Source organism: Lutra lutra, chromosome 4, assembly GCF_902655055.1.
Source record: "Lutra lutra chromosome 4, mLutLut1.2, whole genome shotgun sequence".
NCBI classification, from domain to species: Eukaryota; Metazoa; Chordata; class Mammalia; order Carnivora; family Mustelidae; genus Lutra; species Lutra lutra.
The window spans coordinates 173,089,205-173,107,849 of record NC_062281.1 but is presented as its reverse complement, the minus strand read 5'-3'; the positions used below and the strand labels follow the sequence as shown (position 1 = coordinate 173,107,849).

Genomic DNA, 18,645 nt, shown 5'->3' with positions numbered 1-18,645 from the left:
GGTCTGGTCCATTATTAGGAGAGAAAACATGCTTTCTGCCTCCTCGAAGCACTGGACCCCACAGGGGCCTCTGCTTTTTTTTTGCTCGACTCTTAAGCAGGTTCTGCACCCAGGGCGGAGCCTGATGCAGGGCTTGATCTCACAACCCCGAGATCCTGACCTGAGCAGAAATCAAGTCTGGCGCTCAATTGACACAGCCACCCAGACACCCTGGCCTCTTCTGCTAATATCGCCAAAGAAAAAGTCAAAGTTTCTATGATCCACCCACTTCACACACAGCCCCCCTGCCCCCTGCCAGCCCCATCCCCTATTACAGGGTCAAAAGTCCAGGATACAAGACTAGCCTGGGGGAGTGGTCCAGCAGCTGCTCCAAACTTGTGTTCCTACGGCCCCGCTTGCAGACAGCCCCGTCCAGACACTCTTGTTCGGACTGTTTATTTGAATTCATGACAATGACAGTGATTCTGATCCTGATGCCTTATGAAGAAGTATCCCTCGCTCTGAAGAAAGATTCAGGCTGTGCCGTCTGCCTTACTTCTGATGTTAGTTAACACACAGCTGGTTTAGGGAATGTCTCAACCCAGCAGGATCAAGGGAAAGAAATGGCAGCAGAGCCCCGCAGGCCGGGCCTCAGAGTTGCCAGGCACTGGGGAAGGCTGCCCACTGCTTGGTAGACCGCTAGGTTCTCTGTTTTCCCCTCCCTTTCCTTTTTGAATCCCACAATTTCCTGTTGGGGAAAGGCTGTAATTAGCCCAGTTCAGGCACCAGATCCCAGACAGAGGCACAGCTGCTGGGAGAACTCTAGGAAAACACAGGAACCAATATTTTTCCAATTAGAAGGACTGTGGCATAACCCTTTTGTATGAGTTCTATTGAAACCAGATTTCTCCAGTCAGCTGCCAGGGGAAGAAGGTAGAGCGGAGACTCCCTGTGGTCGCCCCGCCCACATTACCACCCTGGAGCTCAGCGACAGTCGACAGTCGGAACAGGATGGTTCTGGATTCTGGGAAGGCTGAGCTCCGGCTTACTGACTTCCACCCCTGATAACGTCCCCAACTTCCTGCTTTGGTGTCCTGGGAGATGGGTAAATGGGTAAAGGACAGAGCAAACTGAGACAGCAGATGACTTGGGAGATGGGAGAAGGGAGCAGGATGCTGGGGTAGCTAGCTGATGTTCCCCCCTTTCAGCGATTTACAGGAGACACACCCCAGCTTGGTCATGAAGTTGGTTTGCTTCCACTGTGCGATGCAGTCCTCAGAGGTTTTAAAGTCGGCCTGCAGAGAGTAAACAGAAGCCATGAATGGGGTGGTGAGGGGAGGCGTCGACAGCCCTTCCCCAGGGTCTCCTGTGCCTCTCTCTCCACTACCAGCAAGCCTGCCCACCTGAGGCATTTAGTTCAGGAAAACGGTCACGAGTAAGTGCAAAGAACTATGTACCAAGACAGCAGCGTTCCAATAGTGAAAACCTGAGAACAACTTCATGTCTAACAAGGTTAAGTAATTTTGTCACATTATGACAATTACGATTCACTACTGCACAATCAGATCACCGCTCAGTATTTAAGAAGACAGGGAAGTTTTTCTGGCATCCAGTTAAAGAGAAAAATAAACATATGGTGGGACTCAAACTGTAAATATATTATTACCTCTCTGCACTGAAGCGGTCCACAAAGAAATAATCACTAATGCTATTTCCCAGGAACTAGGTGTCAGGACTATGGATATTTTGTCTCCTTCATGTTCCCTACACTTTGGATGGTTCTACATTGGAAACCTATTTTATAGCCTGGAAAAGTAAGTGATCCAAAAAAGCAGCCTGGGAAAGCCGGAGAGGAGGGAGTGGGTAAAAACGTGCCTGCCACGCGGGGCCAAGCAACAGGTAGAAAGCACTCTAAATGCCCCCCAGACATACCCTGGCTGAGCCAGGAAAGGCGGGATTACTAGGGAAGGTCACACGTGTCGTGTTAGCTCCACGAGGAGAGGAAAACAGTGGCTGCTTGGTTTATGATGTAGCCCAGAGCTCCTAGAACAGGGGCTGACATACGTATCAGGGGCTCAGGACTTGCTGAAGGAAGGAATGCATTCAGGGGTTGCGGCGACATGCTGTGTTAGACTCCATGCCCCAGAGGTCAGAGAGAGAATGAGTGCTCCAAGACCAGGGTGGGGTGGTGGGGGGGAATCCTAGCTCCATGGCTTCTGGGGACCCTGTGTGGCCTTGGCAGGTAACCCGCCAGATAAAACAGGGATAACCCTGTGCTCCGAACTGAAGATCAGAAGAGGAAATGTCTGAGTCCCCCACACAGTGCTTCAAGGAGTCTGTTGGTGCTCAGTCCCTGTGAGGGTTCCCATGCTCTGCAGGCACCTGCCCCCTCCCCTCCCCAAAAGGTCTGGACGGAGGAAGGGAGAGGCACAGAGGCAGGAAGGGCGGGGGAGGGGCCGAGGTGGACTCTGGGGAGTCTGGGGACCCAGTCCAGGCGGCCCAGGCAAGAGAGCTGGCATGGCCAGCTACTGACCTGCAACTTCTCGAAGACTTTCTTCTTGGGCTTGAGCTCTTCATCTGGCTGGCCCTTCTCATAGCCCTTCACGAACACTCGTTCACCGGGAGCAGAGCCTGCAGGAGGGTCCAGAGGCTCCACCTGGCGGGTCAACCCCTCTCTGAGAAGACACACAGGATGAGGGAGGAGTGAGGCTGTGGCCTGCCTGTAGCTGCTGTGGAAGCCAAGGCCTTAGGGCCTCTACGTAGGGGCCCTCAGGGCAGAGCTACTGGGATGGGCTACCGGGATGCTACTGGGATAGGCTGACCTGGGCTACCCCGAAATGCTCTGTCTGGAGAGACACCCAAATCTGGGTTTTCGGCGGGAGGAAGTAGGACATAACAGAAGCAAGGCCCGATCGGCCAGTCAGAATCAGGTAGGACTCCTGGCTCCGACTTAACTGGGAGAGAGACTCCGGCACATGCCTACTGCTCCAAGCCTTCGGATTTCTGTCTTAATAAAACTGACTTTAGGTAAAGCGCATTATTCGCAGTTACGTGTCCAGGAACTCATTCCTTCATCTTTTGGACTGGGTCCTCAGGGCTTCCACCTGGCGTGGGGAAGGGCGTTGCGTGGGCCCATTCCCTCCCCCTCTCCACCCCCTGTTCTCACTCACGTGGAGGCGCACAGAAGCATGCCTTGGGACTCGATGCCTCTCATCTTCTGGGGCTTCAGGTTGCACAGCACCACCACCAGCCGGTCCCGCAGCTCCTCCTCGGGCACGAACTGCACCAGGCCGCTCACCACAGTCCGAGGCTCGGCTTCCCCCACATCGATCTTCTCCACATACAGGCTGTCTGCATCCGGGTGCTGCGCGAGAGGTCAGGCCGGATGGGACCATAACGCACTGGGTTATGGGCGGTGCCAGCGAGCCCTGAATGCCGTGGTGGGCACCACTCCCCGGCATAGGCTCCTTAGGGGCCCCTGGAGCAAACTCTCTCCAGGTCCCAGATAGCAGACCGGAGAATGGGTCAGGAGGGTTCATTTTACTGTCTGCCAAGAGGCAGGCTTCGAGTAAAAGGAGGGGCGAGCAGTCTCCCCCAGAGGTTAAGTGGCCCGAACCTTCTGGGTGGCGACCATTACAGCCACACACTGCCCCAGCCTGGAGGAGGATGGAGGACAGCGCTGGCCTTGCCATCTCAAAGAGTACCCACAGCTACCTCAAAGTTGTTTCCGTAGCTGGGTCTATGCTGTGAAAAAGAATGCTGGTAGAGAAAAAAAGTCCACAATGGTCCCAGGTCCCTGGTTGCATAACCTTTTCCTCTGGGGAAAAAGGAAGTCCCTCTCCCTTCCCCATTTTCAGGGGTGTGTGGGATGGGACAGCAGGACCAAGTGCTGATCGGAGATAAGGCCTGCAGCTACGTCCAGACAAGGTGGTACAGACCAGAGGAGTCTATGGGACCGGATTTAATGGATAAGCAAGCTCCCTCTGACTAATATCCTCCCCCCACCCTGAGTTCCTGGCTGTGTCTGGTTGCACAAGGTCCAGAGGCAGCAAAGGGAAAAGCCCGACACCTGCAATTAGGCACCTGCGTTCTGACTTGCAATGTGACCTCAGGGAAGTAACTTCTCATCCCAGGCCAGGTTTCCCTTAGATGGAAACAACAGACAAATGTGACCCCATCTGCCTCTCTGGGATGTGGTGAAAAATGAGTACCTTCTCCACACTAATGACTTTCCCCACGCGGATATCCAGCCGGGACGGGATGACCTCCTCTGGTTCTGAATTCTTGGCAGGGCCTTTGGCAACTGGCTCTGGGAATGAGAAGAGCCCCAAAGGGTCAGAACCCTCCTTCGCCATGACAGGTCAACCGCTGACACACCCACTGGGAACACTAGCAGGGTTTCATGTAGAACTCCAGAATCTACCCCTTTAGTTATATCTTTTCTCTTTTTGAAGTCATCTCTACGCCTAATATGGGACTCAAACTCATGACCCCGAGCTCAAGAGTCGTAGGCTCTACCAAATGAGCCAGCCAGGGGCCCCCTAGTTATATCTTCCTTAAAACAGGATCAGCAGGGCACCTGGGTGGCTCAGTGGGTTAAGCCTCTGCCTTCAGCTCAGGTCATGATCTCAGAGTCCTGGGATGGAGCCCCACATCTGCCTCTCTGCTCAGCAGGGAGCCTGCTTCCCCCCCGCCCTGCCCCCGCCACCTGCTGCTCTGCCTAACTTGTGATCTCTCTGTCAAACAAACAAACAAAATCTTAAAAAAAAAAAACAAAGAAAACAAAACCCAGGATCAGCAACCTTTGAGAAGTGACATGCCAGATTTTCATCTATTGTTTCCCTCAGGTATCTGTCGGGGAGGAAACGAGGTGGGGGGCAGTAGTAGCTTGGCTACCTTTAGGTGTTTCCATTTGTGCTCTCCACATACATTTATTGAGTTGGGAGAGTCACATAAAACCATTCATGTTGATATCTCAGTGTCACGGGTTAAGTGGATAGCCAGCTAAGAGCCAGTCAGAAGCATACGGAAAGGAATTGGGCAAAGCTGAAGATGAGCTTCCCTAAGGAGCTGTGCAGGCTCTGAGCAGCTCTGTTCCCTCATGGTCTAACCCAACTGCTCCCTTAACTGAAGGATTGAGCGAAGGATCACAGTACACGTCTCACACCAGTAGACTGGGACAACAGGATGTAATCACAGTATCGCCCAAACCTAAATCCCGATGACTCAAGTTCCATTCCAGAGGTCAATGGGCTAGGATATTCCTGCACTTCTGACCCCCTGGCTTCTCGGGCTCTCGATTTAAGACAGACCCTTTTTGGAAGCCCACCGACAGGTGCTCTGTTGTGATGACGTCATGCAGCCCTTGGCTCCTGACCTCCCGGGCTGGCCTTACTTTGCTTGGAGGGCTCTGGGTAGGCAGCGCTGGTCAGTTTCTTCAGGGCAGGGGTGTTAAACTTTTCCCGGATAGGATCCAGCAACTTGTTCAGGGCGACCTCCACAGAATTCTTCAGGTCTCCAGGATGTACAACCTGTGGAAGTGTGCAAAGGGCCGGTGAGGGGAGCCACCTGAGGGGGCTGACTAACGACAATGTGTGGTGTAGGATGCAGGCCGCTGACCCTCAGAGCAGCCCCATTAAGCTGACAAAGCCAAGAGGAGGACACAGGTTCAGGAAGATTTTCTTGTCCGAGATTTAGGTCTTTTGACTCTGAATTCCATCCTAACTTGAGGGATTGTATCTTATTAAGGTTTATTTATTTGAGGGCGCCTGGGTGGCTCAGTTGTTAAGCAGCTGCCTTTGGCTCAGGTGATGATCCCAGGGTCCTGGGATGGAGCCCCGCATTGGGCTCCCTGCTCGGCGGGAAGCCTGCTTCTCCCTCTCCCACTCCCCCTGCTTGTGTTCCATCTCTTGCTGTCTCTTTCTCCCTGTCAAATAAAAAAATAAATAAATCTTAAAAAAAATTTTTTTTTTTTTGGGGCGCCTGAGTGGCTCAGTGGGTTAAGCCGCTGCCTTCGGCTCAGGTCATGATCTCAGGGTCCTGGGATCGAGTCCCGCATCGGGTTCTCTGCTCGGCGGAGATCCTGCTTCCCCCCGCCCCTCTCTCTCTGCCTGCCTCTCCATCTACTTGTGATCTCTCTCTGTCAAATAAATAAATAAAATCTTTAAAAAAAAAAAATTTTTTTTTTCTTTATTTGGGGAGGAGCAAGATGGCGGAGGAGTAGGAGACTGAGATATCATCAGGTCCCAGAAGTTCAGCTAGATAGTTATCAAACCATTCTGAACACCTATAAACTCAACAGGAGATGGAGGAGAAGAGGAGCAGCAATTCTAGGAAATCTAGCAAATCTAGAAAATCAACATCTTTCCAGAAGGCAGGACGGGCGGAGAAGTGAATCCAAGGCAACATAAGGGAAGACAGACCACGGGGGGAGGGGCCGGCTCCTGGCAAGTGAAAGAGCAGTGGGGCACAAAATCAGAACATTTAGAAGTCTGCTCCGCAGAGGGATGTCACTCCAGAGGCTAAGCCAGGTGTGGAGCCCTCAAGGGGACAGTGTGGTCTCAGGACCCATGGGGACACAAAAAGACCAGGGGTGTCTGAGTGGTGGCAGAGCTCCCAGGTATCAGAGCAGGGAAGCCGGCTGCAGAGATGGAGCTGAGGAGTGAGCTCTCAGCTCAGGGTCACCTTAAACCATGATTGAGGCATAGTCAGGCCACTGCTCTTCAAGCAGGGACCTCACAAGTGGCAGATCCGGAGGGACCTCCTCTTTCCTCCTCCAGGAGGAGTGGCGGGGGAATGCACGACAGGATCTGCTGGATTTGGAGACTGCAAACGGGGCTGTGCACCAGAGACAGAAATGCTCGGTCACAGGCCAGGTGAGCTCAGAGTGCGGCCAGAGACCAGGGAGACGGGAGGGATCGACTGCTTTTCTCTGAGGTTGCACTGAGAAGTGGGGCCCTGAGCTCTCGGCTCCTATGGGCCAGAGACTGGGAGGCTGCCATCTTCACTCCTGTCCTCCAAAGCTGTATGGAAAGTGTTCAGGGAGCCCCAAACTGCGAAGATTACTTAGCCTTGCCCCTGGCAAATGTGGTGCAATTCCACTTCAGGTAAAGACATTTGAGAATCATAGCAACAGGCCCCTCCCCCAGAAGATCAGCAAGAACATCCAGCCAAGACCAAGTTTACTGATCAATGAGAACTGCAGGATGCCAGAGCTAAGGGAAAGCAACACACAGAATTCATGGCTTTCTTCCCCATGATCCTTTAGTCTTTCAAAGTTATATTTTTTTAATTTAATTTTTTCTTATTCTATTTTTAAAAATTTTTCCTCTTTCCTATTTTAACATTTCTGAACTATTTTATCCTCTCGATATCTTTTAAAAAATCTTTTCTAATTTTCATCATTATAGTCACATTTTATCCTTTCATTGAATTTAACCTTGTATTTGTATACACACAAGTTTTTTTTTCCTTTAAAATTCTGGGATACAATTTCTTTTAATAGGTCAAAATGTACCCTAAATCTAGCACACAGCTTTGTCCTAGTCTCCACCCTGATCACATTCTTTCCTCTTTTTTCAAACAACTTATCAATTCTTTCTTTAGAATCTTTAAATTTTCATCTTTAGAGTCATATTCCATCCCTTCATCATGTTTACCCTTATTTTTGTATATATAAGTTTATCTTTCTATAAAATTTTGGGAGGTAGTTTCTTCAAACAGATTAAAATACACCCAAAATCAAGTGTGGGGCTCTGCTCTATTCACCAGTCTAACATATATATATATATATATAGATATATATATATATATATATATTTTTTTTTTTTTTTTTTTGGTTTCCCCTTTTCCCCCAGTTTCGGGTCTCTTCTGATTTGGTTAGTATATATTTTTCTGGGGTCATTGCTACCCTTTTAGTATTTTGTTCTCTCATTCATCTATTCTTATCTGGATAAAATGACAAGGCAGAAAAACAGCACACAAAAAAGAACAAGAGGCAGTACCAATGGCTGGGAACCTAATCAATACGGACATTGGTAATATGTCAGAACTAGAGTTCAGAACGATTCTCAAGGTGCTAGCTGGGCTCAAAAAAAGCATGGAAGATATTAGAGAATCCTTTTCTGGAGAAATAAAATCCCTTTCGGGAGAAATAAAAGAACTAAAATCTAACCAAGTTGAAATAAAAAAAGCTATTAATGAGGGGAAATAAAAAATGGAGGTTCGGGGCGTCTGGGTGGTCAGTGGGTTAAAGCCTCTGCCTTCGGCTCAGGTCATGATTCCAGGGTCCTGGGATTGAGCCCTGCATTGGGCTCTCTGCTCAGCAGGGAGCCTGCTTCCCTTCCTCTCTCTGCCTGGCTCTCTGTCTACCTGTGATCTCTGTCTGTCAAATAAATAAAATAAAATCTTAAAAAAAAAAAAGGAGGCTCTTACTGCTACGATAAATGACACAGAAGAAAGAATTAGTGATATAGAAGACCAAATGATGGAGAATAAAGAAACTGAGCAAAAGAGAGACAAACAACTACTGGACCACAAGGGAAGAATTTGAGAGATAAGTGATACCATAAGATGAAACAATATTAGAATAATTGGGATTCCAGAAGAAAGAAGAAAAAGAGAGGCAGAAGGTGTATTGGAGCAAATTATAGTAGAGAATTTCCCTAATTTGGCGAAGGGAACAAGCATCAAAATCCAGGAGGCACAGGGTACCCCCCCTCAAAATCAGTAAAAATAGGTCCACACCCCATCATCTAATAGTAAAAGTTACAAGTCTTAGTGACAAAGAGAAAATCCTGAAAGCAGCTCGGGATAAGAGGTCTGTAACATACAATGGTAGAAATATTAGACTGGCAGCAGACCTATCCACAGAGACCTGGCAGGCCAGAAAGGACTGGCATGATATATTTAGAGCATTGAATGAGAAAAATATGCAGCCAAGAATACTATATCCAGCTAGCCTGTCACTGAAAATAGAAGGAGAGATAAAAAGCTTCCAGGACATGGGACGCCTGGGTGGCTCAGTTGGTTGGGCAGCTGCCTTCGGCTCAGGTCATGATTCCAGCGTCCTGGGATCGAGTCCCGCATCAGGCTCCTTGCTCAGCGGGAGCCTGCTTCTCCCTCTGCCTCTGCCTGCCATTCTGTCTGCCTGTGCTTGCTCTCTCTCCCTCTCTCTCTGACAAATAAATAAAATCTTTAAAAAAAAAAAAAAAGCTTCCAGGACAAACAAAAACTGAAAGAATTTGCAAACACCAAAGCAGCCCTACAGGAAATATTGAAAGGGGTCCTCTAAGCAAAGAGAGAGCCTAAAAGTAACACAGACCAGAAAGGAACAGAGACAATATACAGTAACAGTCACCTTACAGGCAAAATAACGGCAGTAAATTCACACCTTTCAATAGTTACCCTGAATGTAAATGGGCTAAATGCTCCAATCAAAAGACAAAAGGTATCAGAATGGATAAAAAACTAAGACCCATTGATACACTGTCCACAAGAAACTCATTTTAGGAGTGCCTGGGTGGCTCAGTGGGTTAGACCTCTGTTTTCCACTCAGGTCATGATCTTGGGGTCGTGGGATTGAGCCCTGCATCGGGCTCTCTGCTCAGTGGCAGCCTGCTTCCCCCTACTCCTTCCTGCCTGCCTCTCTGCCTACTTGTGATAAATAAATAAAATCTAAAAAAAAAAAAAAAAAAAAAGAAACTCATTTTAGATCCAAAGACACCTCCAGATTTAAAGTGAGGGGGTGGAAAACAATTTACCATGCTAATAGACATCAAAAGAAAGCTGGGGTGGCAATCCTTGTAACAGATAAATATGATTTTAAGCCAAAGACTATAATAAGAGAGAAGGAAGGACACTATGTCATACTTAAAGGGACTGTCCAACAAGATCTATCAATTTTAAATATATATGCCCCTAACATGGGAGTAGACAATTATATTAACCAGTTAATAACAAAATCAAAGAAACAGATCAACAACAATACAATAATAGTAAACACCTTAGTGTTAGTAAAAACCATTAACACCCCCTCACTGAAATGGACAGATCATCTAAGCAAAAGATCAACAAGGAAATAAGGGCTTTAAATGACACACTGGACCAGATGGACATCACAGATATATTCAGAACATTCCATCCCAAAGCAACAGAATACACCTTCTTCTCTAGTGCACATGGAATATTCTCCAGAATAGATCACATCCTGGGTCAGAAATCAAGTCTCAGTTGGTACCAAAAGATTGGGATCATTCCCTGCATATTTTCAGACCACAATGCTCCGAAGCTAGAACTCAATCACAAGGGGAAAGCTGGAAAGAACACAAATACATGGAGGTTAAAGGGCATCCTACTAAAGAAAGAATGGGTCAACCAGGAAATTAAAGAAGAATTTTAAAAATTCATGGAAACAAATGAAAATGAAAACACAACTGTTCAGTCTTTGGGACACAGCAAAAGCAGTCCTGAGAGGAAAGTATATAGCCATATAAACCTTTCTCTAGAAACAAGAAAGATCTCAAGTACACAACCTAACCCTAAAGGAGCTGGAGAAAGAACAGCAAATAAAGCCTAAACTCAGCAGAAGAGAAATAATAAAGATCAAGAGCAGAAATCAATGAAAGATGTATTTATTTATTTATTTGAGAGAGAGTGCACACAGGGCTGGGGGTCAGAGGGAGAGGGAGAGAGAGAACTTGAAGCAGGCTACTTGCCCAGCGTGGAGCCCAGTGTGGGGCTGCATCTCATGACCCCGAGATCATGACCTGAGCTGCAATAACTTGAGGGATTTTAGAGGCTGAACTTTTTTTTTTTTTTGAGGATGAACGTTTTTATTAATCAAATTCTTCTAGTCCCCCCATTCATGTTTCGAGTGGTGGCATGAACCAGGGGCTATTTACAGGCGGAGAAACACCCACAGAGGCAATCCGAGGAGATAGCCTGGCAGGGAGCTGGGCGAGCGAGAAGAGAGAGCGAAGGCATTAGACAGACTGGGGCTAGAGTCCCAGCTGGCTGTGTGACTCTGAACCAGGCCCTTAACCCCTCTAAGTTTGGGATACTTTACTTAAGAACTGAAGAGAATACCTAGATCTCAGAGTGTCAGAATGAGGATTCAGTCCCATAATGTGGGTGAATATGGTGAGTGATGCTTGTACGGGGCGGGGCACAGCCATTTGATTCTTCTTCTTGTGTCCTGTAACTAGTACTTTTATATCCCAAATCCGGCCTGAGAGGCTCCGCTAGATATTCTGAGGAGTTATCTCTTAGCTGTCGATACCTGTAATACAGTGCCTCCATTTTTGCTTCTGATACTCTCATTTCTTTCGGAATGTTTAGTTTTTAACATCAGAAAAGCTTTAGATCTGCTCTGTCCAGTACGACAGCCGCTAGCCGCGTGGGGCTATGTGAGTGTAAAGTACGATTCCGTTTCTCAGTTGCACGGGGCTCACAGAAAGGCTGACCACACATGACCAGCGGCAGCCACGTGAGAGAGCACACCCCGAATGTGTCGGCCCTCATAGAAAGTTCTATGGGCTAGTGCTATTCTAGGCTTTTCTTCAGACCCACTTCTTCTATCCTTCTCGTTATTTCCACAGATGACTGTTCATGGGGCTGAGGAGTGACGTGTGGGTTTTGTGGCTGCCTCAGACTGCACACAGAGGCCTTCAGAGCAATGGCTGTGAAACATCCAAAAAATGGGCCTTAAGGGCCGCAGAGCTCCGAGGTCATGGAGACTTTTCCTCTATTTGATGTTCAAACCCTCACACCGTGTTGCCCTGCAGGGGGCTTCTGGCCTCTGCCTGAACACCTCAGTGATGGGGACGCAAGGTCAGGTGAGGCAGCCTGGCCCACTGCCATCCAACAAAGGTTGCTGCACGGCTCTCCCTGATGTTGAACCTGAACGTGCCCCACCCGCAGGCCTGGCTTAGCCCTCTGGGGCCACAGGAAGAAATCCAACCCGTCCCCCGCGAGAGAGTCTGCCATGAATCTGAGGAGGACCGAACGCAGGCCTGATTCCCAGCCACACATCCCCAGTTCTTTCAACTGTGCCTCTGCGACAAAGGTTTCGGTCTGTTCCCTAACACAGCCCCCTTCGTCTCCCCAGCACAGCCCAGACTGTCTAACAAACCTCATAAAATCGAAGTCCAGGCCTGGATGCAAAGCCCCAAATGTACTCACACCAGTGGAGAACTGAATGGACTCCCTGGTTCCACACTACACATTTTCCATATCTTACAGCAAGACCCCGTTCACATTTCTGACAGCCCAATCACACTGCTGATTCAACCCAAAGTCAGAGCCAATCAAAAGCCCTCATTTCCTTCCCCATATGCACCACTATCACATCTTCCCTTTAGGACCTGGCCCTGCCTGGCTCGCCCACAATACTCTGCCAGTTTGTCAGACCAAACCACTTGCGATTCTGTACCGTGCTATTTCATCGTCCTGTGTCGCGCACAATTTATTCCCTCTTTTTGGATGTCATCTCCTCTGCAAAGCTTTGCCCCATAGCCCGGTAATCACTTCCTCCCATCTTCTCTCTGGACCACGTATACACCATCATCGCACAGCCACATGGCAATGATGTTTATTTACACGTCCGCCTTTCCTTCTGGACCACGAGCTTTGTGAGGATTTAATCCTCTGTAATGCCAGCCTTCACCGTGGTGCCAAACTCATGGGTACCCAGGAATTCTTTTCTTAAGCTGTCTCTTAAGGTCAGCAGGATCCTCTATGCTGTCCTTTCCTAGGTGTTTCTTTTCTGAACTCTGACTTTGTACCTGTCCCTGAAATGCTTCACCTTGCTGGGTTTGGTCCCTCATTCCAGGTTAAATCCTTTGCAGAGTGATTAGGACACCAATATTTTAGCTTTGGGCCATTTGCTCGCCTAACCTGTGAATCACCCGAATCCTCATTAAGCCACTGCCCGTGATACAGAGCCCTGGAGAGCATCAAGCGGAGACTTGGGGCAGGTGCTAGAAAGCTGGCTAGGCCAAGGAGAGGTCTGGCAGAAGGAACTTGGGGGGGATTTCTCCTCCTCTGGGATTACCTCGTCAGCGAAGTCCTTTTCCAGGTCCAAGTAAGAAGTATAGGTTTTGTTCCCACCCCACTTCTCATCTCGAAGGATCACAAACTCTGTAAGACAAAGGATCCATGCCAACAAACTCATCGATAATGGCAAAGTCAGCAGTCCTAGCTCAAATGGTACGGATACTTGTAGTTTCTGTTATACATTTTCAATTTTTATTCTGTTACACATTTCAACTTTATTATATGATATATATATATTTATATATCTTATTGTTCTTAAATCAGATGAGCTGGCAACCCAGCTGGCACCCATGCTCAAGGGGAAGGATTGTGCCTTACATTTCTTTCGTCTTGCTCTAATTCGGCATGCCTGTGCCCACCCTCATTTCTACAACCCCCGCCCACCTTGACACTCTGCTTAGAACCCAACCTGGTGACAATCTCATGGGCAATGAAATCACATCCCAAGTGCAAGTGTACCCTGGTATATGAGAAGTCAGAGGGAAGCCCGAAGGAAGACTCTTAACCAACCCCATGGATGAGCACAGTACTAGCTCTGCTCCCTCCGCCTGGCCTCCGAGAAGCAATCAGCGAGTGTCTTACCGGACTTGAGGGGAAAGAGGACATGCTTGATGAAGGACAGAACCCCATTGTTCTCCACATTCCCTGGCTCACAGAAGGCCTTCTTTAGTTTTTTCTTCACATCCTCCTTCCGGTCAAGAAGATCAATCTTGGACTCCTAGAAGCCAAAAAGGAGAAGGGACCGCTTATGGTGGGGAATGAGATATGCTCAACTAATCTGTGTTTTTTTTTTTTTTTTTTAACAGAGGTTTAAACATTAACAACTTTAATAAAAGCAGTATTAATCAGAGTCAAGAACCACTCACAATATTGCCACCTGACAAAAATCACGATTTCAGTTTTCCTGTGTTCTTCCCAGGCCTGTAACATGCAGAATCGTTACAAACTCACAGTTGGAGAACAAATGTCTACCCTTTGCTTTTTTACTTGAGACCATATTGTAAGTATTTCTGAGGGGCTACCTAGTCCTTGTGTCCAAATATTTTTTTTTTAAGATTTTATTTATTTATTTGACAGAGAGAGAGGGAACACAAGCAGGGGGAGTGGGAGAGGGAGAAGCAGGCTGCCCACAGAGCAGAGAGCCTGATGCAGGGCTCGATCCCCGGACCCCAGGATCACGACCTGAGCCAAAGGCAGACGCTTGACGACTGAGCCACCCGGGTGCCCCTTTGCTTCTAATTTTTATGCTGTATCACATTCCCAGTTATTAGTGACAAGATGATTTCTGAACTGTTAGATTATGTTCTAATTTTGACAAATTATATACAATAGTACAATGAACATCTCTGCAGAGGTTTTTACTGTTTTTGTTTCTGCCTTCTCTAGGATTATTTCCTTAACCTACCCAAAACTGCCAGGCCCAAAACTATTTTACGAAAGGGGCGTATTCCTGGTCATTGCCCAAAACAGTATGTGAGCGGCTTGCTGCATGGCAAACCCCCAACCCAGGTACTATCTAGTAAATAGAGCCATCTTCTCTTTTTAGGTAGTAGAAACTGTTTCTTATTTTGGAGTGAGTAAGCGCATGGTTCTTTGGGTTCAGTGGTTACCAAATTCTGGTCTGTGTATGCCTGCGTATGAGTCATCTGGGGTGAAAAAAGGAAGTTACTAGAAGATGAATCAAAATCTCTCCCCCCCTCTCTCTGCCTGCCTCTCTGCCTACTTGTGATCTCTCTCTCTCTGTCAAATAAATTAAAAAAAAAAAAAAATCTTCAAAATCTCTTGAGGTTGGGCCAGGTATTGGATCTTTAAAAAGCTCTCTAAGTGATTCTGATGCAATCGTATTCAGGAACTGCTGCTAACACTGACTTCTAGGGCCCAGATATGGTGAAAGTCACTAAACAGGGTGAGTGATACGATATTTTGTCAGAGAAATAACGGATACATGGAAGACTTTAACACAGAGAAAAACAAATATTTTATATATTCCTTGAAAAAATAACAACAGGTTCCACGTGTGTATTTACTGATCTCCGATCAAAGATTGAAAAGTCAGATTTAAAGAACTAGAAGAACACCCAAATGTGACTTCAGTCAGAATCACCTGGTGGAATTTGAAAGAAAATACAGATTCCTAATGTTCCCCAGAACCACTTCATCACAGAATCTCTAAGAACAGCCAAAGCAACATTTGTTGTTGTTGTTTTTAAATTCCCTAGGTGGTTCTGAAGCTCAGCTGTGTTTGGGAACCCAGAACGCAACCTTTCCCATCTTTGGGTTTCCACTACGTCCTCCAGTCTGTATCCTCAGTGATCAAAACAAAAGTGTATTCTTCTGAAGCAGGACTTCTAACTGTTAGAAGATACTGTATTTATCACAGTAGTTACATCAAACATCAGCCCGAGAATCCAGATGCTCTACGGTGAAATGCCACCCTAGCCTCACTAACCTCATCATGAATAAGGCTGACGTTGAGCACAGTTCTATGAACGAAGAAACTACTTTTGCCTGTGCGTTTTACCAGCTGCAGGGAAAGTGTTAAGGTTATGATGGGATCTCATCAGGACTGTTTCTGGGTCCTTCAATATTCAAGAACCACTGAAATTACCTGGATGGCTTCAGATTCCCTGGAACTCAGATCTACAAGAATTCTGGTTAGCGAGGGGAAATCTTTTGAGTCTTCAATCCTTTTATCTCTTGCTGAGGATTTCTAAACTCAAGTCAGAGTTGGCAAACGTACCTCTTCTGAGGAGCTCATTTTACTGCCGGTTAATCCTGGAACCATGGGATTCATCAGATGGACCCGTTTTGAGTAGCCGAGTGCAGGGAGGTACTGGGGGGTTAGAAAGAAACACACAAAGCTGCTGTTAGTATAAATTCCTCCTCAGTGCCCCAGTCTCATCTAACTTGTCCAGCAACGTGATAGTTTGATATAGCTTTTCCAATCTCTATTTTTTTTTTTTTACTGAACATACAACCTTTCTTTCTTCCTCTCTTTTTTTAAAGTTTTTACTTGGGGTGCCTGGGTGGCTCAGTGGGTTAAGTCTCTCCCTTTGGCTCAGGTCATGATCTCAGGGTCCTGGGATCGAGCCTCGAATTGGGCTCTCTGCTCAGCAGGGAGCCTGCTTCCCCCCTCTCTCTGCCTACTTGTGATCTCTGTCAAATAAATAAATAAATAAATAAATCTTTTAAAAATTAAAAAAAATTAAGGGTTTTACTTAAACTTAGTTAACATACACCGTAATATTAGTTTCGGGTATAGAATTTAGTGATTCTACACTTCCATTTGTCTCCTGTTGCTCATCACAACAAGCACACACCTTAAGCTCCATCCTCTGTTTCTCCCGTCCCCCACGCACCTCCCCTGTGGTAACCATCAGTTTGTTCTCTACAGTTAAAGAGTCTGTTTCTCGCTTTGCCTCTCTCTCTTTTCCCCTCATTTGTTTTGTTTCTTAAATTCCATGTGAGTGAGATCATATGGTATTTTTCTTACCCTGACTGACTGACTTCTTTTCTTTTTTAAAGACTTTATTTATTTGACAGAGTAAAAGAACACAGCAGGGAGAGTGGGAAGCAGAGGGAGAGGGAGAAGCAGGCTCCCCACTAAGTGGGGAGCCCGATGCAGGACTTGATCACAGAACCCTGGGATCATGACCTGAGCTGAAGGCAGACACTTAACCGACTGAACCACCCAGGCGCCCCAGACCAACATATTTCACTTCGCATAATACACTCTAGTTCCATCCATGTCATTGCAGATGATGACATTTCATTTTTTGGGAGGCTGAGTAATACTCCATTGTGTTGAACACACAACCTTTTGATGGTGTGTATAACATAAACAAGTTTTCTTTTTCTCAAAAAAAAAAAAAAAGAAAAGAAAAGAAAAGAAAAAAGGTGTCTGTTTTCTCAACTGCTTTTCTATTAGTATTACATTGTGATTTTTACATTACATTGGATTTGCCCTGTCACCATAAACAACTCTAAAAGCTGGAAATATATAGAATAACCATTCGTAGGCATTCAACAACAATAGCAGTAGGGCTACAAAGCTTGACAGAAGGGAAAGCAAAGGTGACCCCACACTCACCCTGGCTTTCTCCTTGAGGGCATTTTTTCCAAACCAGGTGCTGAGAAAAAGAGAAGAGCTGTCTGATGAAGCAGAGGAGAGAGAGTCTGGGGTTCAGTACTGCCAGGATGCTGGGATTTGGTAAGGGTTTTAGAGTAAAGCGAGCTCTCCGACCCATATCTAAGTCAAAATTCCCCCAGTGATTTATGAGCTGACTCATAGCTGTGTGTGCATACAGAAAGACACCAGGAAGCCCAGCAGGGAACAGGGGCTGGGAGGCTGGAGACCCGCAGAGAGATTTTAGACACTGGACAGTGCTGGGGAGACAGTATGAAGTTCAGGTCCACTCAGAGCAATGAGGTCTTTGTCAACACTCTGAGATTTGAGTTTGAGACTCCAGAAAGGTCACATCCCAGGAATAAGGACCACATCGTAGGAGGAAGGGCAAAACTGAAACAGACCTGTTCTGACCGAGCCTAGAACCAGTGCTGACAGGATCAAGGTGATAAGGCGTAATTTAACAGCCTACAAAAAGCACAGCACCCTATAAACATAATGCAGAGTCTCTACAACACATCTATGATGTCTCTGATACAATAAAAAAGTATTAGAAATGGCAAAAAGAAAAAAAAATGTCTGATAGTTAAGAGAAAACAGTCAATAAAAGCAGACCCTGGAATAATCCAGATATTGGGATAAACAGATCAGGATGTCAAAATGACTATGATTGGTATGTTAAAGGAAGCAGAGAGAAAGATGGACAAAATGGATAAAAGACAGGATTTCAAGAGAGAACTGGAATCTATAAAAAAGAACGAACTAGAAGTTCTAAAATGGCATGATACGATATTGGATGGACTTAACAGAAGATAGGTTTGATGAACTTGAAGAAAAGTCAGCAGAGAATAACCCAACTAAGTACAGAAGGGACAAAAAAAAAAAAAAAAAGGCGGGGGGGAACAACAGAACAGAATATAAGAGAAGTGTGGGACATGGTCAAGAAGTCGACCATACGTATAATTAGGGAATTAGGGTCCTAGCACAGGAGAGAGAGAATAGGATAGAAGCAATATTTAAGGAAATAATAGGGGACAATTTCTCCAAATTGAAGAAAACAGACTCAGGAAGCTCAGCAAAATCCAAGTAGGATAAATACCAAGAAAACTATACCCAGGAACATCATAGTCAAATTGCTGAAAATCAGAGACAGAGAAAACTCTAAAAGCAGCCAGAGAAAAGCTGTATTATCTCTAAAGGAGAAACAATAATACTTACAGGTGACTTCTCAATGGAAACTAGGGAAGCAAGAGGCAATGGGATGACTCTAAATTTAAAGTGTTAAAAAGAAAAATAATTGCCAACCTAGAATTTGATATCCAGTGAAAACAAAAGAAAGATGTTTTCATTCAGAAGAAAGCTGAAAGAACTTATTACTAACAACGTGCACTACCAATGCCAAATTGGATGGGGGGAGGCTCTTCAGGTCGAAGGAAAATGATCCCAGATGGAAGCCCAGACGCACAGAAGCCCTGGAAGGATCAAGA

General features: G+C 46.4%; 1 protein-coding gene across 1 annotated transcript in view; it reads right to left on the bottom strand.

Moving 5' to 3' along the window:
* Positions 1-419: 419 nt before the first annotated feature.
* Positions 420-18,645, bottom strand: part of YARS1 (tyrosyl-tRNA synthetase 1) — a 37,920-nt gene continuing 19,694 nt past the window's right edge. Inside the window, 8 exon segments of the mRNA XM_047727809.1 lie at positions 420-1,274; positions 2,513-2,654; positions 3,150-3,343; positions 4,191-4,288; positions 5,375-5,510; positions 13,031-13,116; positions 13,615-13,750; positions 15,773-15,865. Of these exon segments, the coding sequence (XP_047583765.1) occupies positions 1,164-1,274; positions 2,513-2,654; positions 3,150-3,343; positions 4,191-4,288; positions 5,375-5,510; positions 13,031-13,116; positions 13,615-13,750; positions 15,773-15,865 (996 nt within the window). The 3' untranslated portion in view covers positions 420-1,163.